General features: G+C 44.7%; 1 protein-coding gene across 3 annotated transcripts in view; it reads right to left on the reverse strand.

Moving 5' to 3' along the window:
• The window catches only part of LOC106583822 (MAP kinase-activated protein kinase 2), a 47,056-nt gene that overhangs the window by 14,586 nt on the left and 11,672 nt on the right, over positions 1–20,798 (reverse strand). For all 3 annotated transcript variants that reach the window (XR_014382236.1, XM_014168421.3, XM_014168419.3), the window contains exons 2-5: positions 5,876–6,015; positions 1,986–2,050; positions 1,832–1,911; positions 1,282–1,408 (exon numbers count right to left, since the gene is read on the reverse strand). Coding sequence is in view for 2 of the 3 variants with exons in the window: in XM_014168421.3 (XP_014023896.3) it covers positions 1,282–1,408; positions 1,832–1,911; positions 1,986–2,050; positions 5,876–6,015 (412 nt within the window). In the remaining variant the exon portion in view is untranslated. The remainder of the gene's footprint in view (positions 1–1,281; positions 1,409–1,831; positions 1,912–1,985; positions 2,051–5,875; positions 6,016–20,798) is intronic.

Below are 20,798 nucleotides of genomic sequence, written 5' to 3' on the forward strand. Positions count from 1 at the left end.
AGAGAGGGAGAGGGAGAGAGAGGGAGAGAGAGAGAGAGAGAGAGAGGGGGAGAGAGAGGGAGAGAGAGAGGGAGAGAGAGAGGGAGAGAGAGAGGGAGAGAGAGAGGGAGAGAGAGAGGGAGAGAGAGAGAGAGAGAGAGAGAGAGAGAGAGAGAGAGAGAGAGAGGGAGAGAGAGACAGAAACAGAGAGAGAGGGAGAGAAGAGAGAGAGGGAGAGAAGAGAGAGAGGGAGCGAGAGAGGGAGAGAGGGAGAGAGGGAGAGAGAGAGATACCCATCACCTATATTTATCTTCCCTTACTATTAGTAATACAACTAGTTTGCAACATTGTTAAAACACTGGCTGATAATACAACACGTGTAATGTTCACTGTTCATTTGTAATTGTTGTTTTTTGTTCTGTTTATTTCATTTGCTTTGTAAACATATGTTTCACATAAAGCACCTTTGAAGAGACAGAGATAATTCAAGATTTTAAACTATCCTATTCTGTTTCGTTCAAGCAAGATGAGTGTGTATGGGTCTATGAGTGGGTCTGGGTGTGGTCTGTGTGAGTGGGTGTGGGTCTGGGTCTGTGAGTGGGTCTGGGTGTGGGTCTATGTGAGTGGGTGTGGGTCTGGGTCTGTGAGTGGTCTGGGTCTGGGTGTGGGTCTGGGTCTGTGTGTGGGTCTGGGTGTGTGTGAGTGGGTGTGGGTCTGGGTCTGTGAGTGGGTCTGGGTCTGTGAGTGGGTCTGGGTGAGTGGGTGTGGGTCTGTGAGTGGGTGTGGGTCTGTGAGTGGGTCTGGGTCTGAGTGGGTGTGGGTCTGTGAGTGGGTCTGTGTGAGTGGGTGTGGGTCTGGGTCTGTGAGTGGGTCTGTGAGTGGGTGTGGGTCTGTGAGTGGGTCTGTGAGTGGGTCTGTGAGTGGGTGTGGGTCTGTGAGTGGGTGTGGGTCTGTGAGTGGGTCTGGGTGAGTGGGTGTGGGTCTGGGTCTGTGAGTGGGTGTGGGTCTGTGAGTGGGTCTGTGTGAGTGGGTGTGGGTGTGGGTCTGTGAGTGGGTCTGTGTGAGTGGGTGTGGGTCTGTGAGTGGGTCTGTGAGTGGGTGTGGGTCTGTGAGTGGGTCTGTGAGTGGGTCTGTGAGTGGGTGTGGGTCTGTGTCTGGGTGTGGGTCTGTGTCTGGGTGTGGGTCTGTGTCTGGGTGTGGGTCTGTGAGTGGGGGTCTGGGTGTGGCTCTGTGTCTGGGTGTGGGTCTGAGTGGGGGTCTGGGTGTGGGTCTGGGTGTGAGTGGGTCTGGGTGGGTCCTTACCAACATAGTATGGTGTGTAGCAGGGGGTGACCAGGGAGTTGTGTGAGGTCGTCTCTTTAGCAAAACCAAAGTCTGTCAGTTTCAGCAGCGCATTAGGCCTCTTAGATAAATACAGTAGGTTCTCTGGCTACAGGAGAGAGAGAGAGAGAGAGAGGGGAGAGAGAGAGAGAGGGGAGAGAGAGAGAGAGAGGGGAGAGAGAGAGAGAGAGGGGAGAGAGAGAGAGAGAGAGGGAGAGAGAGAGAGAGAGAGGGAGAGAGAGAGAGAGAGAGGGGAGAGAGAGAGAGAGAGGGGAGAGAGAGAGAGAGGGGAGAGAGAGAGAGAGAGGGGAGAGAGAGAGAGAGAGGGGAGAGAGAGAGAGAGAGGGGAGAGAGAGAGAGAGGGGAGAGAGAGGGAGGGAGAGGGAGGGAGAGGGATAGGGAGAGAGAGAGGAGAGGAGAGAAAGAGAGATGGTTATATAATCATATTTTAGAGTCAGCGATATCAGGAGGGGTTAGAGGCTGAGGGGTTTGAGGCTGAGGGGTTAGAGGATGAGGGTTAGGGGTCAGGTACCTTGACATCTCTGTGAGCGATGTTGATGGCATGAAGGAACTGAATGGCCTCTCCTATACTCTTCATGATATCAGAGGCCTCTGAAATACACACACACACACACACAGTTAGCAAACAGATCAAGTTTTTACCTCTGTGTCTATGTGTGTCCTACCTCTCTCTGTGAAGGCCTGGTCTCCTCTGTCCTGGATACGACTGAACAGCTCTCCCCCATCCATGCTGTCCCCCCCCCCCCCCCCCCCCCCCCACACACACACACACACTTGTTATACACAAATTATAGTAAATCTAATCTCGTCCCCCCCGATGCGGTAGCCCCCCCCCCACCACACACACACCCCGCTCTGCACGCTACAGGTGGAAGGGTCTGAAACAAAACCAAGCGTGTGTGTGAGAACATCTCGTGTCTGGCAGCTTTCCACTAAACTAACCCCAACACCCCCCTCCCATCTAGCTGGGGTTAGTTTAGTGGAAAGCTGCCAGAGAGGGCGAGGGGTCTCAGTCAATCAGAAAGAGAAACAGGAGAAAAAAATAGACGGTAGAAGAAATGAGACAGACAGCGAGGCAGACAGGCAGACAGGCAGACAGACGAGACGCAGACAGACAGACAGACAGCGAGGCAGACAGACAGACGAGACAGACAGACAGACAGACAGACAGCGAGGCAGACAGCGACAGCAGACAGCGAGGCAGACAGACAGACAGACAGACAGACAGACAGACAGACAGCGAGGCAGACAGACAGACAGACAGACAGACAGCGAGGCAGACAGAGCGAGACAGACAGACAGACGAGCGAGGCAGACAGACAGACAGAGCGAGGCAGACAGACAGACAGACAGAGCGAGACAGACAGACAGACAGAGCGAGGCGCAGACAGACAGACAGACAGACAGAGCGAGACAGACAGACAGACAGAGCGAGACAGACAGACAGACACACAGCGAGACAGACAGACAGACAGACACACAGCGAGACAGACAGACAGACAGACACACAGCGAGACAGACAGACAGAAAGACAGAGCGAGACAGACAGACAGAGCGAGACAGACAGACAGAGCGAGACAGACAGACAGATAGAGCGAGACAGACAGACAGACAGACAGAGCGAGACAGACAGACAGACACACAGAGCGAGACAGACAGACAGACACACAGAGCGAGACAGACAGACAGACACACAGAGCGAGACAGACAGACAGACACACACAGCGAGACAGACAGACACAGACAGCTAGACAGACACAGCGAGACAGCTAGACAGTGAGACAGACAGACAGACAGACCATCTTAATTAACTGCACCAGTCATGTGAACAGACAACCTGAAAAACACAATTAAGAAAAATGCATTGAAAATGTAGTGCATTTTCTTCTAACATTGAACGCTGTGACGGTCATGGAAAGCTATTGAAAACCGCTGCTACTGCTGTAAATGCTGTGACCACAAAAAACACCATCCCCAAGTTACAGAGATCAGCCACACTATGAGAATGTGCACACGGTGTGTGTGTGTGTGTGTGTGTGTGTGTGTGTGTGTGAGAGAGAGAGAGGTAGAAGAAGTTTGGTGGTTTGATATCTCTCACGCCTCGTTAGTGGAAATAGAACAAAAGTCAACAGAGCTGGTTTAGGAGAAACGGATCAGCTTCATTTAACTCAACATGCTACAGTAGGACTTTACTATCAGCTTCATTTAACTCAACCTGCTACAGTAGGACTTTACTATCAGCTTAATTTAACCTCTCTGGGCCAGTGGGACGAAATCGTCCCACCTACTCAACAGCCAGTGGAATCCCGTGGCGCGTTATTCAAATACCTTAGAAATGCTATTACTTCAATTTCTCAAACATATGACTATTTTACACCATTTTAAAGACAAGACTCTCGTTAATCTAACCACACTGTCCGATTTCAAAAAGCCTTTACAACGAAAGCAAAACATTAGATTATGTCAGCAGAGTACCAAGCCAGAAATAATCAGACACCCATTTTTCAAGCTAACATATAATGTCACATAAACCCAAACCACAGCTAAATGCAGCACTAACCTTTGATGATCTTCATCAGATGACGCACCTAGGACATTATGTTATACAATACATGCATGTTTTGTTCAATCAAGTTCATATTTATATCAAAAACCAGCTTTTTACATTAGCATGTGACTAGCATGTGACTAGCATTCCCACCGAACACTTCCGGTGAATTTACTAAATTACTCACGATAAACGTTCACAAAAAGCATAACAATTATTTTAATAATTATAGATACAGAACTCCTCTATGCACTCGCTATGTCCGATTTTAAAATAGCTTTTCGGTGAAAGCACATTTTGCAATATTCTGAGTAGATAGCCCGGCATCACAGGGCTAGCTATTTAGATACCCACCAAGTTTAGCCCTCACCAAACTCCGATTTACTATTAGAAAAGTTTGATTACCTTTGGTGTTCTTCGTCAGAATGCACTCTCAGGACTGCTACTTCAATAACAAATGTTGGTTTGGTTCCAAATAATCCATAGTTATATCGAAATAGCGGCGTTTTGTTCGTGCGTTCAAGTCACTATCCGAAGGGTAAATAAGGGTTACGCGCCCGACGCGTTTTGTGACAAAAAAATTCTAAATATTCCATTACCGTACTTCGAAGCATGTCAACCGCTGTTTAAAATCAATTTTTATGCCATTTTTCTCGTAAAAAAGCGATAATATTCCGACCGGGAGTGGTTGTTTACGTTCAAAGAGAGAGAAAGTAAACATGGTGTCGGCTCGTGCACGCGCCTCCAGTCTCATTGTCCTCAGATCGACCACTTACAAAATGCGCTAATGTTTTTCAGCCATGGCCTGCAAAGCCACCATTCAGCTTTCTGGCGCCTTCTGAGAGCCTATGGGAGCGTTAGAAAATGTCACGTCATGCCAGAGATCCCCTGTTTTGGATAGAGATGATCAAGAAGGCCATGAAATGGTCAGAGAGAGCGCTTCCTGTTTGGAATCTTCTCAGGTTTCTGCCTGCCAAATGAGTTCTGTTATACTCACAGACACCATTCAAACCGTTTTAGAAACATTAGGGTGTTTTCTATCCAAATCAAACAATTATATGCATATTCTAGTTACTGGGCATGAGTAGTAACCAGATTAAATCGGGTACGTTTTTTTATCCGGCCGTGCAAATACTGCCCCCTATCCCCAACAGGTTAACAACATGCTACAGTAGGACTTTACTATCAGCTTCATTTAACAACATGCTACAGTAGGACTTTACTATCAGCTTCAATAACAACATGCTACTCTGACGGCCCAGACGGTATCCCTAGCCGTGCCCTCCTGCGGGCTCTATACGACGCCCCCTCCTGCGGGCTCTGTACGACGCCCCCTCCTGCGGGCTCTGTACGACGCCCCCTCCTGCGGGCTCTGTACGACGCCCCCTCCTGCGGGCTCTGTACGACGCCCCCTCCTGCGGGCTCTGTACGACGCCCCCTCCTGCGGGCTCTGTACGACGCCCCCCTCCTGCGGGCTCTGTCACGCCACGCCCCCCTCCTACGGGCTCTGTACGACGCCCCCCTCTATACGACACCCCCTCCTACGGGCTCTATACGATGCTCCCTCCTACGGGCTCTATACGACGCCCCCTCCTGCGGGCTCTATACGACGCCCCCTCCTGCGGGCTCTATACGACGCCCCCTCCTGCGGGCTCTGTACGACGCCCCCTCCTGCGGGCTCTGTACGACGCCCCCTCCTACGGGCTCTCGCAACTTGATTGCACCTCGTGAGGAATATTTATCTCACATAGAAAACACAACAAGCCAACTAAATAGGTCAATTATTCTACTATGGGAGATGTCTGGTTTAGTTTAATGACCCCATTACAGCAGTGGAAAGATCCATCCTGAGTGATACAGTAGACTACAACACAGCATAATAGAGAAAATAAACATATTTAAGAAAACATATAAACCACTGTCTCTCTCGAATTTCCCTCACAATCCTCTCTTTTTTTATTTTATCCCACATTTGTGTATTTTTTTTAAATGTAGCGTAGGACCCACCACTCCATGACTATGAGCAGACACTTCCTGCCCTGGTAGAGGTTTTCAAAGACGTCCACGATGCGCACGATGGTGGAACAGGGCGACGCCCTACCGTGAAGATCCACCTCCCTCCGAGCCTTCGCACAGTCCTGCAGCATCTACACACACACACACACACACACACACACACACACACACACACACACACACACACACACACACACACACACACACACCCACACACACACACACACACACACTACACACACACGTTATCATTAAGAAAAGAAAGCCAGAAAGGCTCAAAAGGATCCCATCTCCCGTTTCTGTAGTGAGACAGCTTGGTGTACCAGGACACCCCCTGGACAGGACACTAGTCCATCTCCTGTTTCTGTAGTGAGACAGCTTGGTGTACCAGGACACCCCCTGGACAGGACACTAGTCCATCTCCTGTTTCTGTAGTGAGACAGCTTGGTGTACCAGGACACCCCCTGGACAGGACACTAGTCCATCTCCTGTTTCTGTAGTGAGACAGCTTGGTGTACCAGGACACCCCCTGGACAGGAGACTAGTCAAGCTGCCTCACTGTTTCTGTAGTGAGGCAGCTTGATGTACCAGGACACCCCCTGGACAGGACACTAGTTTATTGCAGGGTCACATTATCAACAGTACTCTCATTTTATCACAGTTAACCCAAACCTCAAGGAGACATCCACATTAACCGTATAACCAAGGTCTGTGGTAATACAGTGGCAGAGAGAAAGGAATCTCTGTTTGTGGTGTAGTGGCCCCCTCTCTGGGTGGCAGTCAGTCATTACAGCGAGGTTACCAGAGTCATTCCACTTTCAAAAAACTAGTAATTTTATGTCAAAATGCATATCAAATGAGATTTTGTTTTACTACAATGTAAAAACAATTAAAAATTAAGGGCCATGGTGGGTTAAAAAGCTGACTCTTCCAAAATGAAAAATTGATCACTTATCATTGTGTTTACTTGATAGCTACCTACACAAATAGCTAGCTAGAACAAAGTGTTAAATAAGATAAAAATGTATTAAAAAGATTTAAAAGCAATACAAATACAAATGTATTTTCTGGAGGATTAAACTGAAATTGCAACCAATCACAGCCGTTAAGATTAACATTCCTGAAATATTTTTTTTTCGATCTCAGATAAATTATGCTAATTGGCTAGAGCCAAATTGTACATGGTGTCCAGGTCAGGATACAAAACATTTATTTATTAAAAAGACTATCAGAAAGACCGTTTGGTACTTCTTTATTTTGATCCAAAGCCTTAGAATGACTGAGTCACTCAGCTTTATGTAGGTGCTGCTATATGACTGAGTCACTCAGCTTTATGTAGCTGCCTGAGGCTATATGACTGAGTCACTCAGCTTTATGTAGGTGCTGCTATATGACTGAGTCACTCAGCTTTATGTAGGTGCTGCTATATGACTGAGTCACTCAGCTTTATGTAGCTGCCTGAGGCTATATGACTGAGTCACTCAGCTTTATGTAGGTGCTGCTATATGACTGAGTAACTCAGCTTTATGTAGGTGCCTGAGGCTATATGACTGAGTCACTCAGCTTTATGTAGGTGCTGCTATATGACTGAGTCACTCAGCTTTATGTAGGTGCTGAGGCTATATGACTGAGTCACTCAGCTTTATGTAGCTGCCTGAGGCTATATGACTGAGTCACTCAGCTTTATGTAGCTGCCTGAGGCTATATGACTGAGTCACTCAGCTTTATGTAGGTGCTGCTATATGACTGAGTCACTCAGCTTTATGTAGCTGCCTGAGGCTATATGACTGAGTCACTCAGCTTTATGTAGGTGCCTGAGGCTATATGACTGAGTCACTCAGCTTTATGTAGGTGCTGCTATATGACTGAGTCACTCAGCTTTATGTAGCTGCCTGAGGCTATATGACTGAGTCACTCAGCTTTATGTAGCTGCCTGAGGCTATATGACTGAGTCACTCAGCTTTATGTAGGTGCTGCTATATGACTGAGTCACTCAGCTTTATGTAGGTGCCTGAGGCTATATGACTGAGTCACTCAGCTTTATGTAGCTGCCTGAGGCTATATGACTGAGTCACTCAGCTTTATGTAGCTGCCTGAGGCTATATGACTGAGTCACTCAGCTTTATGTAGGTGCTGCTATATGACTGAGTCACTCAGCTTTATGTAGCTGCCTGAGGCTATATGACTGAGTCACTCAGCTTTATGTAGGTGCTGCTATATGACTGAGTCACTCAGCTTTATGTAGGTGCCTGAGGCTATATGACTGAGTCACTCAGCTTTATGTAGGTGCTGCTATATGACTGAGTCACTCAGCTTTATGTAGGTGCCTGAGGCTATATGACTGAGTCACTCAGCTTTATGTAGGTGCCTGAGGCTATATGACTGAGTCATTCAGCTTTATGTAGGTGCCTGAGGCTATATGACTGAGTCACTCAGCTTTATGTAGGTGCTGCTATATGACTGAGTCACTCAGCTTTATGTAGGTGCCTGAGGCTATATGACTGAGTCACTCAGCTTTATGTAGGTGCTGCTATATGACTGAGTCACTCAGCTTTATGTAGGTGCTGCTATATGACTGAGTCACTCAGCTTTATGTAGGTGCTGCTATATGACTGAGTCACTCAGCTTTATGTAGCTGCCTGAGGCTATATGACTGAGTCACTCAGCTTGATGTAGATGCTGCTATATGACTGAGTCACTCAGCTTTATGTAGGTGCCTGAGGCTATATGACTGAGTCACTCAGCTTTATGTAGGTGCCTGAGGCTATATGACTGAGTCACTCAGCTTTATGTAGGTGCTGCTATATGACTGAGTCACTCAGCTTTATGTAGGTGCTGCTATATGACTGAGTCACTCAGCTTTATGTAGGTGCCTGAGGCTATATGACTGAGTCACTCAGCTTTATGTAGGTGCTGCTATATGACTGAGTCACTCAGCTTTATGTAGCTGCCTGAGGCTATATGACTGAGTCACTCAGCTTTATGTAGGTGCTGCTATATGACTGAGTCACTCAGCTTTATGTAGGTGCTGCTATATGACTGAGTCACTCAGCTTTATGTAGCTGCCTGAGGCTATATGACTGAGTCACTCAGCTTTATGTAGGTGCCTGAGGCTATATGACTGAGTCACTCAGCTTTATGTAGGTGCTGCTATATGACTGAGTCACTCAGCTTTATGTAGCTGCCTGAGGCTATATGACTGAGTCACTCAGCTTTATGTAGGTGCCTGAGGCTATATGACTGAGTCACTCAGCTTTATGTAGGTGCTGAGGCTATATGACTGAGTCACTCAGCTTTATGTAGATGCCGAGGCCATTATTAGTGCACAGTACCATTATTAGTGCACAGTACCATTATTAGTGCACTCACTGCCCCTTAAAGCGTTGCTCTGTGCTACCCAGTGTGGCGGGGTGGGGGTACACTCCCCCTTCCTCATCCTCTCTTCCCCATGGGCTAGGTCCGTCTTCTGTGCGTGGCTCTGCGGCCCATTCCCGTACCCCAGGCCCTCGGATACAGCTGGAGAACTGCAAGGCAATCCCATTGTGCCATCTCAGTGGATACAGCTGGAGAACGGCAAGGCAATCCCATTGTGCCATCTCAGTGGATACAGCTGGAGAACGGCAAGGCAGTCCCATTGTGCCATCTCAGTGGATACAGCTGGAGAACGGCAAGGCAATCCCATTGTGCCATCTCAGTGGATACAGCTGGAGAACTGCAAGGCAATCCCATTGTGCCATCTCAGTGGATACAGCTGGAGAACGGCAAGGCAGTCCCATTGTGCCATCTCAGTGGATACAGCTGGAGAACTGCAAGGCAATCCCATTGTGCTGTCTCAGTGAATACAGCTGGAGAACTGAAATCCCATTGTGCCATCTCAGTGGATACAGCTGGAGAACGGCAAGGCAATCCCATTGTGCCATCTCAGTGGATACAGCTGGAAAACTGAAATCCCATTGTGCGCCACTCGGGAGCCATGACGAATATATATTGTCCCGCTAATACCAGGGTTAATAATACATCTGTGAGAAAATCCAACGGGCTTTTATATCATTCTAAATTACTAATAATTAATTTGTATAAAAAAAAAATATATATATTTTGGAGATTATTTGGTTTTCAAATAACGTAAAGTGAGCGAGATAAAGGCCATTGTTGAACATGGGGTGAGACATTGTTACTAATTTGTAAATAAAGTCAGTTTGTTATTATTTAGAGTCGCCACATGGCTCCCAGTCGCGGCCGGCACGGGTATTGAAACAGCATCTGTAGCAGGGCGGTTTGCACTGCGATGTAGTGTCTTAGATCGCTGCGCCACTCGGGCACTGTACAACACGACTGGTCGGGAGTAGGCTACAGTACTGCAGTGTCTTAGATCGCTGCGCCACTCGGGCGCTGTACAACATGACTGGTCGGGAGTAGGCTACAGTACTGCAGTGTCTTAGACCGCTGCGCCACTCGGGCGCTGTACAACACGACTGGTCGGGAGTAGGCTACAGTACTGCAGTGTCTTAGACCGCTGCGCCACTCGGGCGCTGTACAACACGACTGGTCGGGAGTAGGCTACAGTACTGCAGTGTCTTAGACCGCTGCGCCACTCGGGCGCTGTACAACACGACTGGTCGGGAGTAGGCTACAGTACTGCAGTGTCTTAGACCGCTGCGCCACTCGGGCGCTGTACAACACGACTGGTTGGGAGTAGGCTACAGTACTGCAGTAAGAGCAAAATAATCCTAACATTTCCATACCTTAATTGTAGTCTAAGTTTCTCTTAGAATAAAAACCTTAGTGTAACAACAGTTTTAGTAAGTAATACTGAAGTCGTGCACAATTCTATTTGGTTTATGTCGCCCATTCATTTTCAGTTAGAGACACAGTAGCACCTTGGGATCTAAAAGCATAATCAGTGCTCTAACTCCCCCTTGTGGTGGTCTGGAGCAATGAAGCAGTGACGCAGGGTACCGTATTAAACCACAAATTACCTCCAAGTCCCGCAGCATAATCTCAAAACCTTTAGTTGAGCAAAAGTATTCAGACCCCTTGACTTTTTCCACCTTTTGTTACGTTTACAGCTAGTGCTGTGGCGGTCACGAAATTTCGTCAGATGGTGATTGTCATGCAAATAACTGTCAGTCTTACGGTAATTGACCGTTAATTAACATGAACACATTTAACATCTTCAGGCTTCCACACACAGTCTACAAGCCACTGATGCAGACCTTAGGAACATCTACATTTAAAAAGTCTAATAAATCCATGTAATATAGTCTACACCATCACAATAAATCCATGTAATATAGTCTACCTACACCATCACAATAAATCCATGTAATATAGTCTACCTACACCATCACAATAAATCCATGTACTATAGTCTACACCATCACAATAAATCCATGTAATATAGTCTATCTACACCTTCACAATAAATCCATGTACTATAGTCTACCTACACCTTCACAATAAATCCATGTAATATAGTCTACCTACACCTTCACAATAAATCCATGTACTATAGTCTACCTACACCATCACAATAAATCCATGTAATATAGTCTACCTACACCTTCACAATAAATCCATGTACTATAGTCTACCTACACCATCACAATAAATCCATGTAATATAGTCTACCTACACCTTCACAATAAATCCATGTACTATAGTCTACACCTTCACAATAAATCCATGTAATATAGTCTACCTACACCATCACAATAAATCCATGTACTATAGTCTACACCTTCACAATAAATCCATGTACTATAGTCTACACCTTCACAATAAATCCATGTAATATAGTCTACCTACACCATCACAATAAATCCATGTAATATAGTCTACCTACACCATCACAATAAATCCATGTAATATAGTCTACCTACACCATCACAATAAATCCATGTAATATAGTCTACCTACACCTTCACAATAAATCCATGTAATATAGTCTACCTACACCACCACAATAAATCCATGTAATATAGTCTACCTACACCACCACAATAAATCCATGTAATATAGTCTACCTACACCATCACAATAAATCCATGTAATATAGTCTACCTACACCATCACAATAAATCCATGTAATATTGTCTACCTACACCATCACAATAAATCCATGTAATATAGTCTACCTACACCATCACAATAAATCCATGTAATATAGTCTACCTACACCATCACAATAAATCCATGTAATATAGTCTACCTACACCATCACAATAAATCCATGTAATATAGTCTACCTACACCATCACAATAAATCCATGTAATATAGTCTACCTACACCATCACAATAAATCCATGTAATATAGTCTACCTACACCATCACAATAAATCCATGTACTATAGTCTACACCATCACAATAAATCCATGTAATATAGTCTACCTACACCTTCACAATAAATCCATGTAATATAGTCTACCTACACCATCACAATAAATCCATGTAATATAGTCTACCTACACCATCACAATAAATCCATGTAATATAGTCTACCTACACCATCACAATAAATCCATGTAATATAGTCTACCTTCACCATCACAATAAATCCATGTAATATAGTCTACCTACACCTTCACAATAAATCCATGTAATATAGTCTACACCATCACAATAAATCCATGTAATATAGTCTACCTATACCTTCACAATAAATCCATGTAATATAGTCTACCTACACCTTCACAATAAATCCATGTAATATATCCTACACCATCACAATAAATCCATGTAATATAGTCTACCTACACCATCACAATAAATCCATGTAATATAGTCTACCTACACCATCACAATAAATCCATGTACTATAGTCTACACCATCACAATAAATCCATGTAATATAGTCTACCTACACCATCACAATAAATCCATGTAATATAGTCTACCTACACCATCACAATAAATCCATGTAATATAGTCTACCTACACCTTCACAATAAATCCATGTAATATAGTCTACCTACACCTTCACAATAAATCCATGTAATATATCCTACACCATCACAATAAATCCATGTAATATAGTCTACCTACACCTTCACAATAAATCCATGTACTATAGTCTACCTACACCATCACAATAAATCCATGTACTATAGTCTACCTACACCATCACAATAAATCCATGTAATATATCCTACACCATCACAATAAATCCATGTAATATAGTCTACCTACACCATCACAATAAATCCATGTAATATAGTCTACCTACACCATCACAATAAATCCATGTAATATATCCTACACCATCACAATAAATCCATGTAATATATCCTACACCATCACAATAAATCCATGTAATATAGTCTACCTACACCATCACAATAAATCCATGTAATATATCCTACACCATCACAATAAATCCATTATTTATTTTAGACAGGTCTAAAGAAACATATGAAGAAAATGTAGTCTATTTCAGAAGAACAGAATAGCATCCTCTGAGTTGTCCTGATGTTAGGTCCTGATCTGACTGTGCCATGTGGCTGTGGGCTACACTAGTTCATTTAGCAGGTCCTGATGTGGCTGTGGGCTACACTAGTTCATTTAGCAGGTCCTGATGTGGCTGTGGGCTACACTAGTTCATTTAGCAGGTCCTGATGTGGCTGTGGACTACACTAGTTCATTTAGCAGGTCCTGATGTGGCTGTGGACTACACTAGTTCATTTAGCAGGTCCTGATGTGGCTGTGGGCTACACTAGTTCATTTAGCAGGTCCTGATGTGGCTGTGGGCTACACTAGTTCATTTAGCAGGTCCTGATGTGGCTGTGGACTACACTAGTTCATTTAGCAGGTCCTGATGTGGCTGTGGGCTACACTAGTTCATTTAGCAGGTCCTGATGTGGCTGTGGGCTACACTAGTTCATTTAGCAGGTCCTGATCTGACTGTGCCATGTGGCTGTGGGCTACACTAGTTCATTTAGCAGACAAAATTTGGCTTAGAATTCCCTGGTATTATTTTATATCATTTTCTAGTATGAAGAATACAATTGAACAAAGTTGAATAAAATAGAAAGTTGTTCTACAAACATTGGGCTATATGTTTAGACATTTCTAATTTATTTTTTAGGCTGCCTGATGCGACTAACGATGATTTGAAAAAAAAAGTAGCTTTAAAAAAAAAAAAAAAAAAAAGGCTCTGCTTACTTCATTCAATCACTGAGTCACAATTTGACACTTGATACAGACTCGAATTTCACGGCGGCATCCCCTCTTTGTGGCCATAACGCACCCTAAAAAAATAAAAAAAAATAAATAAAGAAATCCATGCCCTTTTGCGGCCAGTGGCCGTTGTGCGCTTTTCCCGGAGTGCTGCTCCGTCACCTGATTGGGTCTTTCCTCACAGGCTACAAGTGAAGACAGACACATCGGGGACGCAACTGCGCGCAGCATTATCCAATTCCGAGGAGCATATTGGAAGAACTGTCCACATTTACTTTTCGTCAGCCAACAAGATGAGTAGGCCTAACGAATGGCAAAAGCACTAGCCCTATGTCAATCTACTATCCCCCATAGAATAGATTACTTTTGTACTGTGCGAAAATCAATATTCCGAACATAGTCTGGGACAGTTGTGGGATAGGATAGATCCCAAATGAATACAACCACTTGCATCCCAAAAAAAAAATTTTTTTTTTACGCAATGTGGCTGATGCAACAGATCAGACCGTTAAACTTAAAATGTTGATAAACATGGCAGTAGACTGTAAGCGCAAAATGTTCCATTAGCGGAAAACACCATTATCAAAAGTGACAGCAAATGTGATTATGCTTTTATTATAAAAAAGGGCAATTTTATTGCTGAATAATTATTATCCAAGCTGTTTAAAGGCACAGTGAACTTAGTGTATGTAAACTTCTGACCCACTGGAATTGTGATACAGTGAGTTATAAGTGAAATAATCTGTCTGTAAACAATTGTTGGAAAAATTACTTGCGTCATGCACAAAGTAGATGTCCTTTACCGACTTGCCGAAACTATAGTTTGTTCACAAGAAATTTGTGGAGTGGTTGAAAAACAAGTTTTAATGACTCCAACCTAAGTGTGTATGTAAACTTCCGACTTCAACTGTAAATAAATAAATAAATAAATAAATAAAAACTACATGACCAAAAGTATGTGGACACCTGCTCGTCAAACACCTCATTCCAAAATCATGGGCATTAATATGGAGTTGGTCCCACTTTGCTGCTATAACAGCCTCCACTCTTCTGGGAAGGCTTTCCACTAGATGTTGGAACATTGCTGCAGGGACTTGCTTCCATTCAGCCACAAGAGCATTAGGGAGGTCGGGCACTGATGTTGGGTGATTAGTCCTGGCTCGCAGTCGGCGTTCCAATTCATCCCAAAGGTGTTCGATGGGGTCGAGGTCAGGGCTCTGTACATGCCAGTCAAGTTCTTACACACCGATCTCGACAAACAATTTCTGTATGGACCTCGCTTTGTGCATGGGGGAATTGTCATGCTGAAACAGGAAAGGGCCTTCCCCAAATTGTTGCCACAAAGTTGGAAGCACAGAATCGTCTAGAATGTCATTGTATGCTGTAGCGTTAAGTTTTCCCTTCACTGGAACTAAGGGGCCCGAACCATGAAAAACAGCCCCAGACCATTATTCCTCCTCCACCAAACTTTACAGTTGGCCAGATTCGTCCATCGGACTGCCAGATGGTGAAGCTTGATTCATCACTCCAGAGAACGCGTTTCCACTGCTCCAGAGTCCCATGGCGGCGAGCTTTACACCACTCCAGCAGACGTTTGGCATTGCGCATTGTGATCTGAGGCTTGTGTGCGGCTGCTCGGCCATGGAAAGCCATTTCATGAATCTCCCGACTAACATTTCTTGTGCTGACGTTGCTTCCAGAGGCAGTTTGGAACTCGGTAGTGAGTTTTGCAACCGAGGACAGATGATATTGACGTTCTACACGCATCAGCACTTGGCGGTCCCGTTCTGTGAGCTCGTGCGGCCTACCAATTCGCGGTTGAGCCGTTGTTGCTCCTTTGAAGGGGTGTCCACATACTTTTGTGTATATATAATTTTCAAAAAAATCCAAAAGATCTGTACCTCTGTGCCCTGCACACACACACACACACACACACACACACACACACACACACACACACACACACACGCTAAATCAGTTAAACTGGGCGTGTGCGGTGTGTACATGTGTGTGTTAAGGCCACATTTTTTCCTAATCAACCCATCCAATGTTGGTACATCTGCTGTTGAAGTACAGTACAAAAACCTGGTCCTTCATTATTTTGGTCATGTTGCTACAGACACGACCCAGCCGTTAATTCTTTTTGCATTGTTGCTAGAGAAGTTTAGCAACCAAATTAACGCTTGTGCAACCATGGGGGAAAAACAAGACTTGGTTGGCTTAGGATTGTTGACATGTAAAACTATATTTAGTGTCCGAATGTTTATTGAAAACATAAATACATTTGCACAATGAGAAATGTTTGTCTCTCAAATACATTTTTACAGTCGTCATTGATATGACGACAGTCAAAACACCTCAAAAACAAGACATGGTAACAATAACAAGACGCAACGAACTGAAACCAGACACCAACCATTCCTCCCACAAGGCAGCTTCTTGTCATTATTGCTAGCTATATGACTGTTCAGAATCACAACAATGCACACCTTCTGGCCATAGGTCCACCCACTTGTGAGCCAGGCCCAGCCAATCAGAATTAGTTTTTCCCCCACAAAAGGGCTTTATTACAGACAGAAATACTCCAAAGTTCCATCAGCTGTCCAGGTGGCAGGGCCGGCAGGTGAAGAAGCCGGATGTGGAGGTCCTGGGCTGGTGTGGTAACACCAGGTCTGCGGTTGTGAGGCCGGTTGGACGTACTGCCATATTCTCAACAAAAAAAACAAAAAAACATTGGAGACGGCTTATGGTAGAGAATTGAACACAAAAAGAAGACACCCCCGCACACTGCTCTGGCTACGATGATCCAATCAGGACCCGGAGGTCTGGAGTACCACGATGAGGATGATCCAATCAGGACCCGGAGGTCTGGAGTACCACGATGAGGATGATCCAATCAGGACCCGGAGGTCTGGAGTACCACGATGAGGATGATCCAATCAGGACCCAGAGGTCTGGAGTACCACGATGAGGATGATCCAATCAGGACCCGGAGGTCTGGAGTACCACGATGAGGATGATCCAATCAGGACCCAGAGGTCTGGAGTACCACGATGAGGATGATCCAATCAGGACCCGGAGGTCTGGGGTACCACGATGAGGATGATCCAATCAGGACCCAGAGGTCTGGGGTACCACGATGAGGATGATCCAATCAGGACCCGGAGGTCTGGAGTACCACGATGAGGATGATCCAATCAGGACCCAGAGGTCTGGAGTACCACGATGAGGATGATCCAATCAGGACCCGGAGGTCTGGAGTACCACAATGAGGATGATCCAATCAGGACCCAGAGGTCTGGAGTACCACGATGAGGATGATCCAATCAGGACCCAGAGGTCTGGGGTACCACGATGAGGATGATCCAATCAGGACCCGGAGGTCTGGAGTACCACGATGAGGATGATCCAATCAGGACCCAGTTTGTATTATTTGTGGTGGGAGTATGAGAGATATGGTCAAAGAGTAGATAATACCGACAATCAAGGTAAGAACAGATATCTGCTATAACGTTCTACTACTTATTGATGAATCTGTCGCAGTATTATGAGCGTTGGTTTGAGTAGCTAACTAGCTAGTTACGGTGGCTAACTAGCTAGTTGAAAAACAAAATATTGTTTTTACCTAAAATCAACATCACCTTTCTCGAATATTCAAATGGAAGGAAGTGGTCATATAATTCAATCGTTCTCTGAGATTTGAGTGTCACTGTTGACAACTTTCTGGAATTTGAAGGATGGGTCATGTGAAGGAAACGCTATACCCACCCCTCAGCCACACCTGGCTAACTTGATGAGTCCTGTAATCACCCCCCAGACACACCTGGCTAACTTGATGAGTCCTGTAATCACCCCCCCCCCCAGTCACACCTGGCTAACTTGATGAGTCCTGTAATCACCCCCCCCCCCCCCCCCCCAGTCACACCTGGCTAACTTGACGAGTCCTGTAATCACCCCCCCCCCCCCCCCCCCCAGCCACACCTGGCTAACTTGATGAGTCCTGTAATCACCCCCCCCCCCCCAGACACACCTGGCTAACTTGATGAGTCCTGTAATCACCCCCCCCCCCCCCCCAGACACACCTGGCTAACTTGATGAGTCCTGTAATCACCCCCCCCCCCCAGACACACCTGGCTAACTTGATGAGTCCTGTAATCACCCCCCCCCCCCCAGACACACCTGGCTAACTTGATGAGTCCTGTAATCACCCCCCAGACACACCTGGCTAACTTGATGAGTCCTGTAATCATCTGTTGAAGTGGAGTCTTTTGTTTAGACACGTAGCTAGCTAGCTAGCTAGCTAAACAATGAACCTAACGGTGCTTTCAAGACAACTGGAGAACTTGGAGAAATACGAGGTTAAATCATGACGTCAGTGATCTTCCGGGTCGGAAAGTCACGGCTCCAGTACACATGTTAGAATTTCGAGTCGGACGACTGTTCGAAACGATTTTTCCCCAGTCGGAGCTGGAGTTCACAGTTGTCTTGAACGCACTGAAGTCAGAGATTACCGAGTTCCCAATTCCGAGTTTTCAGTTATTTTGAACGCAGAAATAACCCCAACACATACTACTAGCAATACAAACTGATTGTCATAGCTAGCCACCATGCATGAAACTACAGGTAGCTAAAGCTAACCAACTACTGTAGGTTCAACGTTAGCTAGCAAGCTAACATTAGGCTACAACTAGCAATGCAAATGGATTTCTGAGATACACGAATCATACACGTAATTTTTGCTAGTGAGCCATCCAGCTAAAGTTAGCTAGCTAGCTAACAGTACCCTTTAACTTGCAATGAAAATGACATTGACTAAATTAGAAACGTGTAATATCTGAAAATGTAGCTAGCTAGACTCTCTTACCAGTATAAATGGATGAACACTTCTCCCTCTCTGTCACGGATGCCGTGGTTGCTCTTAGTTTGAAGATGTATATAACACCTGTCTCCAGATTACAACAGCCTTCTGTGCTCTCTTTCAACTCCCCCCCCAATATTTGCAATCAAACGTCAGAATTATTTGCCAAAAAGCATATTTTACATTCAAATGCCTCTCCTGTGAAGTTCCTGAAATGAGTCACAATTATTTGAATGATTCAATGGATGTTTTGTGCACAAAGGTGATGACTAAAGTGTCTTATTAGGAATTTTCAAATGTGACTTCTCTACGTGGCCGTCTATGGTAATTGTCTTTCTGGGCCGAGCGTCAGTTAAACTGAAGTACCAAAACAAAACTGTAGGAGCAGTCAAAACTGTATTTCTAGACGGAAACCCCACCCCCTTCGAGAAAAGAGTGGGGGGGGAGAGGGAAACTCACTTAAACATGCATTGGCCAATCAAAACCTAATATAGACGCAGCTTTTGTCATGTTTATAATACTGTCCTCCAACTGTTTGAACAACATAGCCTGTTAACTTTGTTTAGATCAGAGGTCACCATCCTTTTGAGTTCAGATCACTGAGTCAAAATGCAAGCTGAAATCTACCGCTCAGATATATATATATTTTTTAAATGACTTAAATAACATAAGCCTACGCAACATTAACAAATTAAAAACAGTTCTGTAGCAATGAGGTTTGTACAGTAGTAGGCCCAATACGTTTTCACTGCATATTGGCTATGCATGAATTGCCCTGCCAATGTTGTTCTTCTCAGACCATATAGAAATTATATTAAAACATTTTAGGTAAATTATTTCACTGGTAATATATAATATGTTGTTTTACTTGTGAGACACATCTGAGTGACTGATGGCCTGCATCTGATGGTCAGTCTGAGGGGAGGGAGAGGGCTGTGGTGAGGCTGCCTCGCTCCCTGGCGCCAAGGCCGCTGAATCAATTACCTATTGCCAACAGCACAAAACAGATAATAGGAACGCTAGGCTTCATCATTGTTCTTTTTTTTTTTTTTTTTTTTTACAGAAATGTTTGGTGATCGACTAGGAATGCCTTGGACATCAACCAGTCGATGGCGATTGACCAGTTGGTGACCACTGGTTTAGAGGTTAAAATCAAGGGGCCTACCTGGATAAGATGATTATTTCTCAGAATGAGTTGCCAATTCCTGATATACATATTTCTATGTCCATTGCACACTACCATCCCTACCTAGGCCTGTAGAACTTCCATTGCTCTTTCACACCGAGGATTGGTCATTATTGAGGGGGGAGATTGTTGAAAAGTTTTTTCAAATAGCTTGTGAGTTACTATAGTTTTAAAAAGGTTAGGGGGCAGTATTTTGACGTCCGGATGAAAAGCGTGCCCAAAGTAAACTGCCTGCTACTCAGGCCCAGAAGCTAGGATATGCATATTATTTGTAGATTTGGATAGAAAACACTCTGCAGTTTCTAAAACTGTTTGAATAATGTCTGTGAGTATAACAGAACTGATTTGGCAGGCGAAACCTCGAGCACAATCCATCCAAGGAAACATTTTTTTTGAGGTCAATCTGTTTTCCATTAGTTTTCTATGGGAAGCCCTTTTTAATAAGAATATGGTTGTCGTTCCTATGGCTTCCACTAGATGTCAACAGTCTATAGAAATTGGTTGATGATTTTTTTTTGTTGAGAAATGAAGAAGTAGTCCTATTCTTTCCATGTGTCACTCAGATGGACCCAAGTCTTTTGGTGCGCATGACCTGGAACGCGCTTCACGTTGTTTTTATCCGGTATTGAACACAGTATATCCCGTCTTAAATTTGATCGATTATTTACGTTTTAGGGTACCTAAATTTGGATT

This window comes from Salmo salar, chromosome 22, assembly GCF_965601325.2.
Source record: "Salmo salar chromosome 22, fSalSal1, whole genome shotgun sequence".
Classification (NCBI taxonomy): domain Eukaryota; kingdom Metazoa; phylum Chordata; class Actinopteri; order Salmoniformes; family Salmonidae; genus Salmo; species Salmo salar.